The following is a 19,602-nucleotide window of genomic DNA, read 5'->3' on the forward strand; positions in this document are numbered from 1 at the left end:
TCAATTACTATCTACAAGTATATATAATACTGTACATGTGAGCATACTTCACAGACAATTTAAGGATTAGATATTCTCTTTCAAGCTACTGCCAAAGACATATTGTCATTAGTAAGTCTAGATTAAGTATTCAAATGCTTACAAAAGTAGAACACCAAAAGACAAACAAATACCTTGTGGTTCTTCTATTTCCTCTTCATCTTCACTAGAAGAAGCTAAATAGGCTTGAAAATCCATATCCAAAAGTTCTTCCTTTTTAAATTTCCTGTTGAGTGTTGTAATCCTTTCATGATCAGTCTCATCCCAAGTGATCTCCACCTTCCGCCAATGAATAAGAAAAAATAAACATATAAAAATGGAAATGTCAGCAACCCAAACTTGTAAAGAATACTTATTGTTAACGTGGATGTTTAACAGTAAACTAATAAAGACATACTAAAATCAATAATATATAACATGCTTAAAGCAAAAGTTTCTACCTGTGGAAAGGGAAGTATTTCAGTTAACCTGTGCCTGTATCCTAACTCTCTACTATATGCAAGGCACCTTATTACTGGAAGTAAAAATTCATCAGTATATGGACTGACTGTGGTGAAAATAAGAAACTGCACTAGTGAAAAAGTTAACATTATTATGAATGAGTCAAAACATGTTTTTCTCCTGGAGTTCTAGGCATTTCAAGAGGTCTACAAACTGAAATTTACTGATAAAGCTTTTACAACAATCTCAGTGTGGTCCTTTTTCCAAAAGAGATTAAAAGCCACTGATTACAAAGGCATTTACTGGTTGAAAGTACAGGAAACCCTCATGACACAGGAATTTATCTTTAACACAATCGGTCTGGGGACATGCTCCTGTCCTCTACGAAGCCCCCATTCTGAGTCTTGTTAGAGATTTAATCTCCATCACAGGGCGGGTTCCACATCCTTACCTTTTTTTTCCCCCTCAGGCTAATCTCCCCAGATTAACTAAGAGATCCAATCCTTAAAATAACTGCCATTGTTGGAGAAATTACTGCTAGTTCCACAATTCAGAATTATTCCATTCTGATCATTAAGACTAAGCTGATGAGCACAAAATCACTTCTAAACTGAGACAGACGTGGATGATACAGCCAGGCCATAGGAACTCAAGACTAGCTGGCTGGATAGGCCTGCCTAGTTTTTAGGCTTAAAAATAATACGATCTTAGGTTTTATGTGACTGAATCTTTCAGACTTCACACTGGTGGGGTTTCCCTATACTCAGTAACTAATCAAGGCCACACAGCATCCGCAGGCTGTGGGTGGCAGATACACCAGCTCTCTGCCACCGGGCTGGCCTCAGAAGCGCATGGTAGTTTGTCACAAGAAAGGCAATGAGAAGCCTGTGTGGCTGCTGCAGAGTTCAGCTGTGGGTAAAAGGTACATGGGGCAGGAGAGCAGATAAGCTAGGCAGCTAAGTAACAAACTAATTCAACAAAAATCTTTTGGCTGTTTATTATTAAGCATGAATGTGACACTGAGTAGTCCAGAATTATTCTACTTCAATTGTTTTTACAATTTGGGGTCATATCTGCAGAAAAAAATGTGTTCCTATTTTAAATTTGCACTGCTTCTAACTGTGATTTGAAGTAGTGTTAGCTCCTCCCCCTACTCCCTAGGATATTAATAACTGATATATTACTTATTAAAGAATCTAGGTAAGTAAGACTGTATGGGAAAGATAGAAGAGGAAAAAGAAACATTTGCAGGTAACTGACTCAGGCTTAAAGGCATAACAAAAATCTGGAAACAGGTTCAAATAGATGGGGTAAATAAAAATGCAAATACACTTGTGTTTCATTTCTATTTGTACTTATGCACTAAAACTTTGAATACTTTCCATTTCTAAAGATGATGTAAGTAAATAACAAAGTCTTTTCTGAAAGCAACAGAGTCCAGCTATATACTTTCTAAAGTGAAGAAATACCGTTGATGTTCCCATCGCAGCAGATGTGAAATATTTTGGTTTATATGCTGTTAAATCCACTTCTGAGGCTACATCCTTGGGCTCATCATCAAAAGTAATATCATCTGGTATAAACCTAAGAAACAAAGGAAAAAAATGAATTCATTCAAACATATGCTGCGGTGATAAACAACCAGAGTTTAGACTGTCTTCTAATTGAGTATAGTTTATACATATGAACCACATAGAGGTTCTACAGAACACATGCAGATGAAGTAGACAATGTTAGAAATAATCTCGGCACAAAACTTCTGAAATCCGTAAGCTATAAATCTGTAATTCCACTAAATCTAAGCGAACTCTGTAGGTAGAAACCCTGCATTAGGAGTCAGTTAATGTGAGTCTGGTGTAAACACACATGAGTCCCTCATGCTTCAAAAAGACCTAGATTCCTGATAACATAGTCAGTGACTTGCTTCATGATATTCTGAAGATCAGACAAAATTATTAAAGGGGAAGAACTCTGAAAATAAAGTATCATACGAACAAGATATCACTAAAATAATGAAAAGCTTAAGGCTGATTCTTCAACACTAAAAATTTTAATATTATCTTATAATTTCTATCACAAACAATAGCAGTTAAATGTAAATTAGCTACTGTAACTGTTTGACAATTCTTAGCCATCAGGCTAATGAATGGGAGGAAAAAAGCAAAGAGAAATGATCCATGATTATTATATTTAGGTTCTATCATTTTTATAAATTTTATTTTCACACACACAAAAAAGCATGAGCTATATATTATACCAAAAATGATATTTGAGGGAAGGAATGAAAAATTAAGGTTCATTAGTTCTACAGAATATCCTCCACCACATACACTTTTGCATAGATTTAGTAGAAGAAACATAACCATCTGAGCCCAATATTTTAAACACTGTCAATAGGCATGATTTTGAGGTAGATGAATAAAGAGTTCCCTAGATAGTAGGATAGCAGCAGAAAACTCAATTTTCTCTTATGAATAAAATATACGACAAAATAAAACAGGGTATGTAAGTTTTTTCCATGGTGATTGATCTTATTTTCTAGGTACTGCCAGAGGTTATTCTAACACTGCACGGAAATGTCCCAAAAAGGAAAAGAAAGAACAAAATGATCCTGAGAACATGTAAACATGAACTCATGACAGGCGGTCTGACATTCTAATGTTTAGTAACTACAATTAATACATTTAAAACAAGCACCTCCTTTTGAAATTATTAAAAAGAAAAGGAAACAGCTTGTTTGATGAGATAGGTCCTTCTTGCTATATACTTAACCATGCTAAAATCTTACCCCAAACTTTCAAAAAATTTTACTTGTATTTTTCTATGAGTCAGAATGCTTTTGAAGTATGAAAGCCAGTGACTACCAACTGATGCAGTTTTTTCTTCCCCTAAAATACTTCATCTTGACAAGAAAGCCTCTAACAAACTTAGATACAAAGAAGTGATTTCTAGCAGGAGGGAGGTTCAAGAGGTAGAACAAAGAACAAAAAAGGAAAAAAAAAAGAATCAATGATTGTGAAGCACGCTCTTAATATATGGATGTGTCTATGTATTAGTCGCTTGCTGCTACTAAGTCGCTTCAGTCGTGTCCGACTCTGCGACCCCATAGATGGCAGCCCACCAGGCTCCCCCGTCCCTGGGATTCTCCAGGCAAGAACACTGGAATGGGGTGCCATTGCCTTCTCCAGTATTAGTTGCTTAGTCGTGTCCAACTCTTTGTGACCCCATGGGCTGTAAGCTGCCAGGATCTTCTGTCCATGCACTTCTCCAGGCAAGAATACTGAAGTGGGTTGCCATTTCCTACTCCAGGGGATCTTCCCGATGCAGGGATTAAACTCAGGCCTCCTGCACTACAAGCAGACTCTTTACTGTCTGAGCCACCAGAGAAGCCTTAGTATACTGATAACTTAAAATTAAATATCTTAAAAAAAAAGTGATTTCTACTGACAGTGTCACAGTAGAATGGTTTACTGGGTTCAAGGAACTAGGCTAATGATAAAATGACACGACAGTTTAGCTTCGTGGTTTCCTTAGAACGGACATTCCCAACCATGTAAGGTTTTTCAGCTTGGGTCAGTGAATCCTGAGCACACGGTGGAAATAATGCCCAAGTCTGAAGACAAGGCCAGCAAGACCATCTACTCATCAGCATTGTCCAACAGAACTTTCTATGATGATGTCATCAAAGTTCTGTTTCTGTTCTGCCCAACATGGGGCCATTAAGTACTTGAAATGTGTCCAGTGTGACTAAGCAGATGAATTTTAAATTCTTTAAGTTTTTAATTAAATGTAAATAAGCCAGATATGATTACTGGCTACTGTACTAGACAGCACAGATCGAGAGACACTAGTCTGTTAGCAAATTCCTTTGCCTCCACCTCAATGCTTTCGATACTTCACTCTGGTTCCCTAGTTTTAAAAGACAGCTGCCAAGAAATATCATTACATAAAACCTGCCATCCTAAAAATACATCTGACAGATCTGAAAGCACATAAATGTGAGGTGACTTCTATCTAACACTTTAGCATTTTCTCATTTCAGTTTTCTTTCTAAAGAGTGATTTCTACAAGAGCATTCTACTAAAAGGGAGAAATCCTCTTAGAAAATGAAACAACAGACAGCATTACCAATTCTCATATCTCAGTTCTTACAGTTACATTGTGCTACAAGATTGAACTGGTACCACACACACTGATTACCTTAGATCTACAAATGAACAACTACTTTCGAATTCCAGGCCATCACAATCCTCATAAATTTTAGCAGCTGTTTCAGGAGAATCACAGTCTACTACTGCATAATAGTATTTCAGTCGTTTGAATTGATAATCTCTCAGTTTTTCTCTAGAGGCCCTGAAAAGGGGGAAAAACTCATTAGGTTTACTTAGACAGGAACACAAATACCTCTCTCCTTGTAAAAAAGAAATGTAACTGTTCCAAGAAAAACATATTACAAACTGGCTTTTATTATAATCCATCTTCCTTTATGAATAGCCTTCTTGCCTCACATTAAATACTTAAGCGCAATTTATTATTTTGACAAGGCACAGACTAGGGATCTTGACTGGAATTTTGTATTTAGAAAAGGAAAGCAAGAATTACATGTGGCTACCTATAATTTTAATTTTTAGAATAGATTATTTTTTGTTTGTTTTATTACCATATACAGCTTTCTCAAGTAAATCCACTGAAGAGGACCACTGCGGTGTAACAGATGCTAGGAAAGCATTAGCTTTTATGATAAACAAATACCTGATCTTGTAAAACTTTATTCATGTCAACATTAAATGGTATTTAAGTTCAACTTACTTAACTATAGCATATTCTTTGAGGGTCTTCATCCGGCAAATAAAAATTTGCCACCAATTTTTATTAAGTGCACATATAGCTCCACCTGGTGGATTCAAAAGTACTTAAAATTTATTTCTCTACATTATGATGATTAAGAACTTTACTATTCTTGCATTCTTATATTTTTCTATTTAACTAAGAAAAATTATATAATTTGGAGGTAAACAGTTTCAATGCCCTTTACATAGAAATCAACATCTAAGAAAAAAAGCAAAACTTACTGATTCAGGTAACCATGATTCAGCTAACTGATTCAGCTAACCCTAACCATGAAATGTTTTTCAAAACTGCAATAATTACTTTCATGAATACAGAAATATATATTTATACAGAAAATGTGTTTGGAATAGTGTGCCACTTCTGGGAGACTTTAACTTTCTTTGCAACCTGTTTTAACCATGAATGGTACAAATATAAACTTTAGTTCCAACTATGAAAGTGACCAGAATTTGGAATTAGTGACACAAACTCATATGAGGTTTAGTTTTATTTTCCAGAGTGTTTTAATACCAGTCCTTTTCAGGAGCATCTTCAGGAATGCTTAATAACTCCACTGGTCCTTGAATGTGCTCTTCCTTCATCCTCTCCTTTCCAAACTCTGAAGGATATATCTAAACACAAAAAAACAAGATCAAATAATTTATACTTCCCTCTTCTCAAAATATACAGACCTTTGAAGGTCAGGAGCTAAACAACTGGACAGAATGCAAACAGCAAGAACGGCACATACACACATGCTCCCATGTGTGAACAATGACTGGATAAAATAATTTGCATTAAATCTTTGGTATTTCTTTAATCCCGGCTACTTTTGAGAGGAAATATAATCTTATTAACCTGCAGTGTTTTACTACCAGGCTTAATATTCATTTATTAACTAATGTATGCTTTTTTCAGTTGTCTGAAATATGTAATTTATCGACTAGGGAATCCAAGTTTTTCTCACTAATCTAAGTTGCATAAAACAAGTCTGGTTTTGTTTTTTTCTATGAAGCCAAGCCAGGTTTATTCTAATATGTCTATAAATAATAATACTATATTTAAAAATAATTAATCCACAATGCATGTGAGACAGGATGATACAGGGCAACAGATGTAAACCATAACGGGTTTCAATGTAGAAGTTTTTAGCATATATGCAGTCACATGTTGATTCTTTGTGGTTTTTCCTCTTTATAAGTCCAGTGATTCCTACTACTCATCTCCTAAAATATAAAATTTAACAAAAACACCATTCTATTTCGTTTCTGCCTACAGTTTGATTTTTAATTTTTTTCCTTACTTCATCTGACTATCATTTGGGAGAAGTGAAAGTGAAAGTCGCTCAGTCATGTCCAACTCTTTGTAACTCCATGGACTATACCATCCATGGAATTCTCCAGGCCAGAATAGCAGTAGGTAGTCTTTCCCTTCTTCATGGGACCTTCCCAACCCAGGGATCGAACCCAAGTCTCCCACATGGCAGGCGGATTCTTTACCAGCTGAGCCAAAAGGGACGCACAAGAATACTGGAGGGGGTAGCCTATCCCTTCTCAAGGGGATCTTCCCGACCCAGGAATCGAACCGGGGTCTCCTACATTGCAGGTGGATTCTTTACCAACTGAGCTATGAGGGAAGCCTCAGTTGTCCCTATGCTCTACCCAAACCTGAAAACTTCTGCAACATTATAAAATGTTGTGATGCTGTAACTGGTAGGGTAAATCCTTTTATACTGGTATGATTTCTCAAAGACTTATGAGTCCTTCTCACTTGTTTATTCTTTTAGATAACTAATGGCAACCTTTTTCTTAACTTTAATTTGCACTGAGATTTTGACTGAAACTGTACTAAAACTGGAGAAGGCAATGGCACCCCACTCCAGTACTCTTGCCTAGAAAATCCCATGGACGGAGGAGCCTGGTAGGCTGCAGTCCATGGGGTCGCTGAGTTGGACACGACTGAGTGACTTCACTTTCACTTTTCATTTTGATGCACTGGAGGAGGAAACGGCAATCCACTCCAGTATTCTTGCTTGGAGAATCCCAGGGATGGGGGAGCCTGATGGACTGCCATCTCTGGGGTTGCACAGGGTCGGACACGACTGAAGTGACTTAGCATACTAAAACTACAGAACTGATATCTTAAATATTTAAACTGAACAACAGTAATTTAGAGTTGCTTCACGCACTGTAGTAAATACTTCATATGATCTGCTTTTCATTGAATCCTTACCACTACCTTAAGAAATACTACTGTTATATCTACTTAGAGGAGAAAATACGTTTAAGAAATAATCAATAAAATGCACAAGATCATATAGCATGTGTCAGAATCAAGATTTGAATACAGGTCTGTCATACCGCAAAGTCTAGAGCCTAAATCACTATGTGGGCTTACTAGAAATCAGTATCTTACAATTTTTCATATATTATTTATCAATTGTTATAGCTAAAAAGCTTCTTGATGAAAGTGAAAGAGGAGAATGAAAAAGTTGGCTCAAAGCTCAACATTCAGAAAATGAAGATCATGGCATCCGGTCCCATCACTCCATGGGAAATAGATGGGGAAACAGTGGAAACAGTGTTAGACTTTATATTTGGGGGCTCCAAAATCACTGCAGATGGTGACTGCAGCCATGAAATTAAAAGACACTTACTCCTTGGACGAACACTTATGACCAACCTAGATAGCATATTCAAAAGCAGAGACATTACTTTGCCGACTAAGGTCCATCTAGTCAAGGCTATGGTTTTTCCAGTGGTCATGTATGGATTTGAGAGTTGGACTGTGAAGAAAGCTGAGCACCGAAGAACTGATGCTTTTGAACTGTGGTGTTGGAGAAGACTCTTGAGAGTCCCTTGGACTACAAGGAAGGCCAACCAGTCCGTTCTGAAGGAGATTAACCCTGGGATTTCTCTGGAAGGAATGATGCTAAAGCTGAAGCTCCAGTACTTTGGACACCTCATGTGAAGAGTTGACTCATTGGAAAAGACTCTGATGCTGGGAGGGATTGGGGGCAGGAGGAGAAGGGACGACCGAGGATGAGATGGCTGGATGGCATCACGGACTCGACAGATGTGAGTCTGAGTGAACTCCGGGAGATGGTGATGGACAGGGAGGCCTGGCGTGCTGCGATTCATGGGGTCGCAAAGAGTTGGACATGACTGAGCAACTGAACTGATAGCTTACTACATATAGGTTGTGTTTATAAGGTAATTTGTAAGATTTTTATATATTTCTGCTGTTAGTAAAAACAGAATGTTACTTGTTAATGTTAGTAATGAATACCCTGTCCCTTTACTGAGCTTTATTATAATAGCTTTTCAACTGATTACTTTGGTTTTCAAAATTAAACACAATCATATAACCGATCAATAATTTTACCTGTTCCTTTCTTACCTTCACACTTGTTTCATCAGTTTTGTGTCTAACTGTATTGGAACAACTTTCAGATTAATTATTTTCCTTAAAAGGAAAACTATGACTATTAAAAAAAGGGATTTAACTTAGAATGCTTAGAAATACTTCAAAATTTGAAGTAAATTCTCACCTTTACAGAAAATATAACACCTCCTTTAGGTTTAAATGAATTGAACAAAGCCAGCAAATCTTTTGCCTTCAATCTATCCCAGTCCATGTTGCAAACTGCTAATCGACACGTAATCTAAAAAACGACAAAAATTACTTATTATATACTCTATATCATTTCCAATGCTTGCAAAATTAAGACAGTAAATATAATGCCTATCCTGAAATCATTAATATAGCATTTATCTAAGTGATTTCAGTGTGTAAAAGGAAACTTCAGATGAGCAACACTAACAGAAAAGCACTCTTATTTGGTTCTTAGTTCTTGAATCAGAACATGAGGATGAGCTGATTCTTTAACTACCAAGTTTATTAAGCTATTTTGCCACCCATGAGGGAGTAGGAAAGTTTAATATATTAATCTATAGCATTGCTAATAGGTACAGTAGGAACTGATACACACTTCTAGTTAAAACAATTTTCTAAAAATTTCACATGACTTCTAATTATTTATATAGAAATTCACCCCTAACTGCTGGAACAGACATTTATATAGGTATATTCTGTATCAAGAAGTTTTAACCAGAATCACCATCAAGAGTATTATTTATCAATAAAGCTTTTCCTTATTACTTTCATTACATTAATACTACCACACATAACAGCTACTTGTACTCTTGACAAAATAATCTTATTTATTCAAAAGGTTACCTCATCAGCCCGAGGAGCATCTTTATCTAATTCTCTCCAAGCATGCTCAAAACCAGATTCCTCTGGAAGTAAATCTGCCATATCGTCTTCATCTTCAGAACTGGTTTCAATATTTCCTTTGCCCCTCGCAAGATCAGGGCCACTGTCACTTTCATCATCTTCCTCACTATCATCTTCCTCCTCATTTTCAATTCCTCCTCCATCATCACCATCATCGTCATCTTCATCATCTTCATCATGAAGATCAGCAGCAGCAGCCCTACAAATGCCTGTAATTTCATCTTCAGATTCTTCATCACTTCCTGTTTCACTAGCACTTTCTGAATCTTCCTCCAGAGCATCTTTGTCAAACATTTTACCACCTGTTGACTCTTCATGACCATCACTGTCTCTTGCCATTATGAATGGAACCACTGCAAAAAGGTCAAAGGAGAAATTAAGAAAATGTAAACGATGAATTATATTAAATCCAAGTTATTTTGACCTCAAATCCAGTAAAAATATAATTTCCATGAAGCAGACTAAAGGAAAATATAAATTCAGCAAAATTCATGCCTAACCAAATGAAGTTTTGTTAGGAGAAAGAGTAGGAACTAAGCTTTATTTCAGGATCACAAGAGTGGGGCATCATAAAAGAAAACTAACCAGCAGATGTGAAAAAGCCAAAAAAGGGCATTAACCTAAGTTCTAGAAATAGGATCAGAAAACTACCACAATTATGAAAGTAAATTAGTAAGAGATAAGCATCAGAATTCATTTTTAAACAACTTGCTTAAAATAACACCTTGGGAACACATTTCTATCTAGTATTGCAGTATCTCTTAAGCATCAGTTATTATCATGTAATTTTCATGATTTTTGCCTATCACTGACATTTTTCATGAAGCTGAATTTTTTTAAAATTAAAATGAGCAGCTTGTTCTAAACAATATCCCTGAAGTCACAGATTTCATGTATTTGTGATGTGGTGGTTACTTTTTCCCCCTAAGATGTTGAACCACATAACTATTAATATAAAAAAAGTTTAAATATCACCTGATAAGATATCATCTCACATTTAACAGTGGTACACATATATCACATTTGGGGTCGTATAACAAACTGAACAAATTAAATGATCTAGTATTTTAATATTTTTGACAATATCAAGTACACTCATATAACATTTGTTCATTCACTAAATATTTGTTTAAGGCCCACTGTGTACAAAATCTTATTTTAAATAATGAGGGAATATAAAGAAACAAACAAAAATAACCTATTAAATAAACAATGAGGGAATACAAAAATAACTGCCTCTGTTTCTAGATGGCACTGCTCTGGTAGCGACTGCAAATACTACTACTTACTTACCTATTTTTTTTAAATGCTTATATTATTTTTCCTCTGATTACAAAAGAAAAACAAAAAAATATGGTTTAATGAAGAAAATAAGGATGACTAGTAACTTTTCATTTAGAAGTAACTGGCTGGTTATTTTGGTATGTAACTCTGTAAATTTGTTTTCTATAATATGCTCACTAATTTAAGTAGCTGGTCATACTATCTACTCAATTTTGTAACCTATTTTGTAAATGGTCATACGCTACATTTGTGAGCTATAGCTCATTTGTCACAGACATATTTGGATGTATCATAACTCATTTAAGGGATTCCTTGACAGCTCAGTTGGTAAAGAATCCGCCTGCAATGCAGAAGACCCCGATTCGATTCCTGGTTTGGGAAGATCCACTGGAGAAGGGATAGGCTACCCACTCCAGTATTCTTGGGCTTCCCTTGTGGCTCAGCTGGTAAAGAATCTGCCTACAGTGTGGGAGACCTGGGTTCTATCCGTGGGTTGGGAAGATCCATGGAGAAGGGAAAGGCTACCCACTCCAGTATTCTGGCCTGGATAATTATACAGTCCATGGGGTCACAAAGAGTCAGACATGACTGAGAGACTCTCACTTGCATGTTCTTTCACTAATGACTTCTGTTACCATTTTTAAAATTTCAAAACAGGGCTACAGTCCACGTTCTTTGCACACGTCTAATTATTTACTTAAATTCTTAAGCACACAAATGCTGGGGAACATTTTAAAATGACAAGTAATATCAAACTGAAGCTCCTCACATCACCTTTACCTCACAGCACTTAAAAAAGCCCCTTGTATATAGCAGTTGCTGGAATGGTAAGTGATGAATAATAATGAGCAAAAGATGGTGATATGTGGAGTCACTTAATCTCTACTTAGAGATAATGCTTTTTCTGGATTGAGGAACCAATGAAAATTACAGCAAGCAACAAGGTGGGGCAGAAAGACTCAAAGACTTGAGTTACAGGTCTGTGTATCCTCACATAAATCACTTTAACCTTGTTTCCTAAGTAATGTAACCTAATTTCTCATGGTTATTGAGAAACTTAAGATAATGTAAAATAATATTAACCCAGTACCCTAAATCTACTGAAATTCAAAGGAAGCTAGACTAACATAGCTCACAAATGCAGCATCAGGCCAACCTTGCTACTATTCCCAATCTGATTTTATTTTCCATTTCAGTAACCAGACTTGCATCCCTTCTCCCTATACCTCAGTTTGCTGCCTGGTTCCTCTACAGATGGAATGAGATCTCACTCCTAACCCCTCAGTCCCTGTTATTTCAAATTCTGTCCACTGCCTGATACTTCCTACCTTCCCCATGTGACCATGGCCTGTCAAGACGTTTCTGTCTCTTCTCGATGCCTACCCTGCTAGGGTACTGACACCATAACCACCCTTTGTCTGCGTTATCTGAACATCACCAGTTTTCAATTACAACACCAATGATCAGCAATACCAATACTCAAAATTTTCTGCTGCCAGATAGGACAATTCTAATTAGCTTAGAAAACTTGTAAACATGAACTAGAATCAGACATTTCTTACTTCGTATCAAATAATCATTTCTAGCTTTATTATTCACTCATCCCTTCAGACATCTTATTATCTCATCAAATAGGAATACTCATCTCTTCTCAACAAGCCCAATCAAACGTCTGCTCAAAAAGTTCTTTCCATTTAGGATACTCTGGATTCCAAATGTAATTCTTCTAAACTCCAACCAAAATAGCACTTCACCGATGAATTTTACCAATTACTGTATCTTGAGTGACCTCTTCCTCCAAAGTCTGAGGCCTTTTCTTCTACGGTACTTAAAATTATTATGTATTATGGTTCTGATTTCTTCCACTTTATATCTGCACTATCCAATATGGTAGCCAGCAACCACATATGGTAACAGCACCCAAAAAACAGTTCATCCAACTAGATATAGTAAGAAAACAGAATGTAAAATATCCTATTACATTTTCATATTGATTACATATTGAAAGTGTTTGATATATTAGGTTAAATAGAATATATTCATGTATCTATTAATCACCGGTTTCTTTTTAATGGGTCCAATAGAATATTCAAAGTTATAGACTTCTATTGGACAGTACTGCTTCAGATCAGGGCTATTGCATAGTGTTGCAAGCAGTTATTTGCAAAAGCTGATTTTCAAAGGGTCAAGAAGGGCTACAATCAAAGCCAAACTCCAATCACCAAGCCATACAACCTGCAGGAACAGCATGTCTTTTCGAGGAAAAGAGGCTGTGCTTCCCTCAAAGGTACTGTCCTCACCACGCTGTGAGCGCTGGAAGCTCTGTGGGTCTAGAAGGGTGTATGTTTCTCTAATTTTTGCACAGGCATCACTTAAACTAGCAGTAGCCCTAAGATGGGAGGAATCATGTCTTGATGTTCTATCTGCCACATATTTGCTACTAAAAGTAGCTGAATAAATGAAGCAATGCCTGAGTATCCCACTCTACTTTCTTTCTTCAGATACATCTCTTCTTACCCCATCATGAGATCATGCGACACTTTTTATCTAGTTAGAGAACACAGCTGTCACTAGTGCTCACCACAAATCAAAATCACTGGTTTAGCCTCAAGACTCATACTTTTGTCTCTCTTCTAGCCATTATGGCATCAAATAAAAAATTATCTTATTGTGTATTATCTTTCATAGCTTTATACTTCCAAATAAGTATCTGACCACTCCTATGATACTATGAAAATACTTATTACACATATTTCCTTTTTAAAAGACCAGTATAAGAATAAACAATATAAAAACAAAGATTCCTTAGTTCTTTCAAACCAACCTGATTGCATTTTTCTTCTTCTTGTCTCAGAATACTTGATCTTGGGAGACTGAACAATCTCAGAGGTGCCTGAGTCTACCGTTCTTAGCTGTTCTTTGGGAAACGAGTCTGTGCTACGTTGAACAGTGTTTTTTTCCCCTTTTGTACTTTTTTGTGTAAATTCTTTGCTATCTTTCTCAGGACTTACTGAATCTATCTTCTTAGATTTGCATGAGGTTTTCATTTTCTGAATTTTCTCAGAGTTATCCAAATCATTCTTATTTCTAGAATCCTTTTGATGAATTTTCTTGTTTTTCTTCTTTTTATCTTCAACAAGATTTTTTGATTCTACTTCATTTATAGTCTGGGGTTTTTTCTTCTTCATTTTCTTTTGACTCAATGGTTTATTATTCTCATCAGAGAGATCGGAATCAGAATCTGAAAGGTCGTAAAAACGTTTCAAGTCCTCTGTAGTGCTGTGGTTGATGGGACGTCCTCTTTTATCCACAGCATAATTCAATTTGAACTTTTTGTCATGAAACATTGCTCGAAATCTCTTGTCAATTTTGACTTTTCGATCCTTTTCTGGCATTTCCCAAAATCTTGGGTCCTTTGCAACCCGCCTAAACCGTTGGTCACTCATGATTTCTTGTTTAGATGCCATTTTTAAATGTGTAACTGGACAAATGCCTGAAGAAATCAAATACTAAAAAATAAAATCATAATGAAAGGTCAGTAACAGAATTAAGTAAGATGCTATGGGAAAATATTAATTCACAATACTATATTCTAAGCTACATTAAGTAAAATAAGAGGTCTAATTTCATTTCCCGAACAAATCTTGAGTCACATGCAGAAAAGAAAAACTATCAGAAAATCTTCTTTTGAGTACAGCATTTGAAGAAATAAACTTAACGCAAAACCAAGCAGAATTCCAGGTCTTTATGGAGGGAGGCAAGTGATTACTAGCCAACTGCCCTCACTTAGATATCCCATATTTCTACTTTATATGTGTATGTGTTACAAGTAAAAGCTAATATGATTAAAATATCCTTAAGTCTCAGTCTTATTTGTTTTTTCACATTCTGGTCCCATTCTCTCCGTTAATCCTGACTTCATTTTATTCAGAACAGCCTTTACTTCGACCAGGCTGTTAACAGAACCAAATGAATTCAGGTTTAGTTCACAAAGTTCCCCCTCTTTGTATATGACCACCCTTCGTGAACCAGGTAAAGCCTTTCTCTTAGTTAACAAATACAAAGTAGCAGTGTTTTGTTCCAAAAGCAAGGCTTGACTATGACGCACCATTAAACATTTGACCCTCAGAACAGCCTTGTGGGGTAAACAATATTTCATTCAACTATCAGAGGTAAAGCGTATAGATGTTTAGAACGAAACCACTTGATCTACGGCAAATATTCGGAGACAGCAAGGCGACCAGACCTCATCTCGGTCGCCCGCCCTCATCTCCGGCGCCCACCTGCCCCTCCTACCCACCCGGTAACGCCGAGAACACCAGGGAACTAGGACCTACCTTCCCAGCTCCCAAACCTGAGAGACGCTTTGGGGCTCAAGCCCCTCAACACGATCTGGAGGAGCAAAGAAGCTTGAGGAGAGGGGTCGTAAAGGCAAGGAGGAAAAGCGCGGGGCTCGTAAACCCGGAGAATCTGTCGTACACTGGCTCTGTCCCTCTTCTCCTGGAGCCCCACTCCACTCACCGACTCCGAACCCTCTCACGGCGTCACATGGGGCCCCACACCCACAATCCTCTGCGAGACACGCCGCCGTGATGGCACGCGAACTGGGCCAAACTGCCTCCGCTTTCCCTCCGCGAAGTGCTCCGGCGTCCTCGCCGTAGCCTTGGCGCATGCGCTCGATAACCGAGCCGGCTAGGGGTGTAGGCGCTGGAGATGCCTCTGCTCACCCCGCTTCGGTTCTCGTGGCGGCGGCTGCCGGCGGCCGGGGTCCCCGTGAAGAACCTCGGCCTCAGGACGGTGGCCTCTGGAGCCTCTTCCCCGAGTGGTGCCTCGCCCAAAGCCTTCAACATCTTCGATCGGGATTTGAAGAGGAAGCAAAAGAACTGGGCGGCCCGGCAGCCGGAGCCGATGAAGTTCGACTACTTGAAGGAGGAGGTGAGTCTGCGAGACGGCGCGGAGGGTGGCTCAGCGCCTTGACTTCGGGTCCCGGAGCTCCGGCCAGGACCTGAACGCCCCCACCTCGCCGTGTGACCTTGAGAGGCCGCCCTGCCTGTCTGGGCCTCTGCTGTAACCGCGCAGGGGCCGGGCGCCGGTGTTTGCAAGGTGCGATTCATTCATTCATTCATGTCCTCGGCAGATAGTATTAATACTTGAGTTACAGGTGTACCTGGGGCAAAGCAAGACCGCTGCCCTCAAGAGATTTCATTCTTGTGAGAGACGAGACAGTGAACCGGAAACGTAATTTCAGTTAATGAAGTAAAGCCAGGTAGTGAAGTAAAGAAGTAAAGCGACTTCGCTGGTTGGGGGCACACGACGAGGCAAGAAATTAATCAAGCTGGGATCTGGGAGATGTCGGGGGAAAGCTTTGCAGGTAATGGGGAAGACGAACCCAGAGGCCCTTAATCCCAAAGGGCCTTGTCAAGGCCTCCAGGAAAGCTCCAGTGGGAGGTAAGGGAGTGTCCAGGTCAGGAGGGCCTTAATGGGTAAGAACTTTGGATTTTCTTCTCTATCTCAGCTGTACATTCCATGTGGTAATTTCTGGCCACATGCAGCTTTTGAGCACTTGAAATGGCCCTTTGAGATGTGCTGCTGCTGCTGCTGCTGCTGCTGCTGCTAAGTCGCTTCAGTAGTGTCCGACTTTGTGCGATCCTATAGACGGCAGCCCATCAGGCTCCACCGTCCCTGGGATTCTCCAGGCAAGAACACTGGAGTGGGTTGCCATTTCCTTCTGCAATGCATGAAAGTGAAAAGTGAAAGTGAAGTTGCTCAGTCGTGTCCGACTCTTAGCGACCTGATGGACTGCAGCCTACCAGGCTCCTCCGTCCAGTAAGTGTAAAATACAGTGGGTTTCAGTGAATTAATATGGAAAAAGGATGTAAAATATTTCCTTAATATATTTTTATATTAATTACACATTGAAACTCTTGATATTTTGGGTGAAAATCAACTTCTTTACTCTTTTTAAAATGGCCACTAGAAAATCTTTGGAGAAGGGCATAGCAATCCACTTGCCTGGAGAAATCCATGAACAGAGGAGCCTGGTGAGCTACAGTCCATGGGGTCACAAAGAATCGGACACAACTGAGTGACTAACACTTTCAGCACTTTCACTGGAAAATCTTAAGTTGCTCATGTGGCTCTGATTGTTTTTCTCTTGGCCAACATAGCTCTAGAGTTTAGAGGAATGGGAGGCTGTTGAATGGTTTTCAGCAATGAAGTGATGGAATCTGATTCATCTTTTATGAATTAAGATCTCTGATTTATCTGTGCTGGTTTGAGAGACCTCTTCCTCTTTACTCAGGTGAGCTAGGAACTTGAGCCAGTTTCTACTCTCTGAACAGGCAGCACAGAGCTCAGGCCTATGTAAGTGCTTCTTCAGGGATAGACCAAAATTGAAATCAAGTGTGATGAGCCCTTTGAAGCCATTGCAGCCAACACTTACTGAGCTCTTGTTTTGGACAGAACTTTGTGCAGGTCCTGGTCAAATCGGATGACTGACTCTGTTCTCAGGGTGACACATATAAATATTCAGAAGATGTGAGTTTCCAGACCCTCTCTTCCAGGAAAGGCACCTGGATTACAACTTGACTGAGGCCTCACCATTGTTTAGGACTAGAATAAATGAGATAAAGTATACGAGAGTCTTTTAAAATAATAAACAAAAGGTATTCATATCAGTAATGATGCACAAAGTGGACTCCTCTGGAAAAGACTTCTGCTGTCCCTTCTCCCTTACCCTTCCTCCCTACCTCACCTCCCAAAGAAAATACACATATATTCTGTTCTGAACTTTCAAGTCCCTGTAGAAACTGTGATGTTTACCAGGGAATGAGTGGAATGTGGGGAATATTAGTCTCCCACATCTTTATTCCTGCTGCATGAAGCTAGCTGAGCAAAAGGAGGCACCTGCCTTATGACCTCTTTTAAATTGGATTGAGATTGAGGAGGTTTCGTTAAATGTGGCTGATTTCTAATTTGCAGATGTTGCTCAGAAAAGTTATTTATTCATTTAGGAGTTCCACAAAATTTGTTAATAGTTAACAAATAATTAGTTGTATTAAATTATCACTTATACATTGATCTGTAATAATCCTCAGCTAACTAATTTTTCACTTTCACGCACCTCACACTAATGTCTGTGGATGATATGCTTGTTATGTTTCTGTTGCTTTTTTTTTTTTAAGTTAGGGTATCCTGTTGCTTTTTGTCTTTGCACTCTTGCAGCACATGAAATATAAAGTCATAGATATACAGAATTTAGTCTTCTTTCCTTGAATTGACTTCTGAGGTAATTAACTCAATGTGTTTCCTTGGTTATTTTTATTTATATGTTCCTATTCAGAATTCCTATTCAAAATTTGGGGCTTCCCTGGTGGCTCAAATGGTAAAGCGTCTGCCTGCATTGCGGGAGACCTGGGTTCAATCCCTGGGTCGGGAAAATCCCCTGGAGAGGAAAGTGGCAACCCACTTCAGTACTCTTGCCTGGAAAATTCCATGGACAGAGGAGCCTTGTAGGCTATAGTCCATGGGGTCGCAAAGAGTCGGACACGACTGGGCGACTTCACCTCACTTCACTTCATTCAGAATTTTAAAAGTTGCTGAGGTCAAATTGAAAAAGGGATAAAGGGAACTCAGCATGTTGAAATATAAGTAACTTATGGCTTGTTGATTACTGGGAAAAGTGTTATTTCTCTGTTAAACATACTCATCTTTACTTTTGTACATCATTCCCTCTTGTAATCTGTCAGGTTGGAAGTCGGATTGCAGATCGAGTGTATGACATAGCCAGGTAAGTGATGACTGTCATAATAAAATACAATCAATTTCCCTGGCGGCTCAAATGGTAAAGAATCTGCCTGTAGTGTGGGAGACCGGGGTTGGATTCCTGGGTTGGGAAGATCCCTCAGAGAAAGGCATGGCAACCCACTCCAGTGTTCTTGCCAGGAGAATCCCATGGGCAGGAGAGCCTGTCAGGTTGCAGCCCATAGGGTCACAAAGAGTCTGACATGACAGAGCGATTAACACTTTAACTTTCAACACAACTTTTGGAGACTTAAATGCTTTCACTTTCACAGGTAGCAGGAACCCCAGTTAAATAATGGTTTTGCTATAGAATTGCTCCGTGATATTAGCAAATCACTTTTTGTGCTCTTCTGTGTAAAAGACATCCATTAAATTAGACCAACATGGGATGAATTTATTACATTTGTCTATGTTAAAAAAGAGAAATTTTGTAAAATCACAAACTCTTGCACTCATATTTTAGATATATCCTGGCTACTTGAAAGAGTCATGAGGTGAATCAGTTTCATAAAATTAAAGAAAATTCTTCATTGTTGCAAAAGCCACCTTCATTTCATCTGCTTCATTAGTTTCATTATTTTAAAAATCCGAAAAGTAGCTAATTCTTTGTGATGTAGTCATTCATTTGCCTGGATTTTAGGTCATTTGTGATTTAATAAATGAAACATTACATTTTCCAAATCAGATTGAATTTTGTCATCTTTCTATGTCATAATACTCAGCAAAACACAAGTCTGTGGAGAAAACTGATTGCAGCTAAAAAAGCATGTCTTAAAATAACAGTTAACTCTTTGGTATTAAATTATTAAAAATACCAATCTAAAATGTCTTACACTGACCTTCTATTATTAGCAAGAATAGCTTATTGTCAATACTGATCTTATGTTTATATTTTAAAACTAACAC

The 19,602-nt window shown here is 38.2% G+C and overlaps 2 protein-coding genes across 9 annotated transcripts in view; one reads left to right on the forward strand and one right to left on the reverse strand.

Annotated features, from left to right (window-relative positions):
* The window catches only part of ESF1 (ESF1 nucleolar pre-rRNA processing protein homolog), a 61,506-nt gene extending 46,063 nt beyond the window's left edge, over positions 1-15,443 (reverse strand). The window contains exons 1-8 of the mRNA XM_012188134.5: positions 15,231-15,443; positions 13,718-14,402; positions 9,550-9,962; positions 8,861-8,974; positions 5,842-5,942; positions 4,681-4,833; positions 1,950-2,064; positions 174-318 (exon numbers count right to left, since the gene is read on the reverse strand). Of these exons, the coding sequence (XP_012043524.3) occupies positions 174-318; positions 1,950-2,064; positions 4,681-4,833; positions 5,842-5,942; positions 8,861-8,974; positions 9,550-9,962; positions 13,718-14,360 (1,684 nt within the window). The 5' untranslated portion in view covers positions 14,361-14,402; positions 15,231-15,443. The remainder of the gene's footprint in view (positions 1-173; positions 319-1,949; positions 2,065-4,680; positions 4,834-5,841; positions 5,943-8,860; positions 8,975-9,549; positions 9,963-13,717; positions 14,403-15,230) is intronic.
* A 128-nt stretch (positions 15,444-15,571) lies between these two features.
* NDUFAF5 (NADH:ubiquinone oxidoreductase complex assembly factor 5) overlaps positions 15,572-19,602 on the forward strand; it is a 32,663-nt gene continuing 28,632 nt past the window's right edge. For all 8 annotated transcript variants that reach the window (XR_006055810.1, XR_006055809.2, XR_006055808.1 and 5 more), the window contains exons 1-2: positions 15,572-15,828; positions 18,642-18,682. Coding sequence is in view for 5 of the 8 variants with exons in the window: in XM_060396850.1 (XP_060252833.1) it covers positions 15,607-15,828; positions 18,642-18,682 (263 nt within the window). In the remaining 3 variants the exon portion in view is untranslated. The remainder of the gene's footprint in view (positions 15,829-18,641; positions 18,683-19,602) is intronic.

Source organism: Ovis aries, chromosome 13 (genome assembly GCF_016772045.2).
Source record: "Ovis aries strain OAR_USU_Benz2616 breed Rambouillet chromosome 13, ARS-UI_Ramb_v3.0, whole genome shotgun sequence".
Taxonomy (NCBI): Eukaryota; Metazoa; Chordata; class Mammalia; order Artiodactyla; family Bovidae; genus Ovis; species Ovis aries.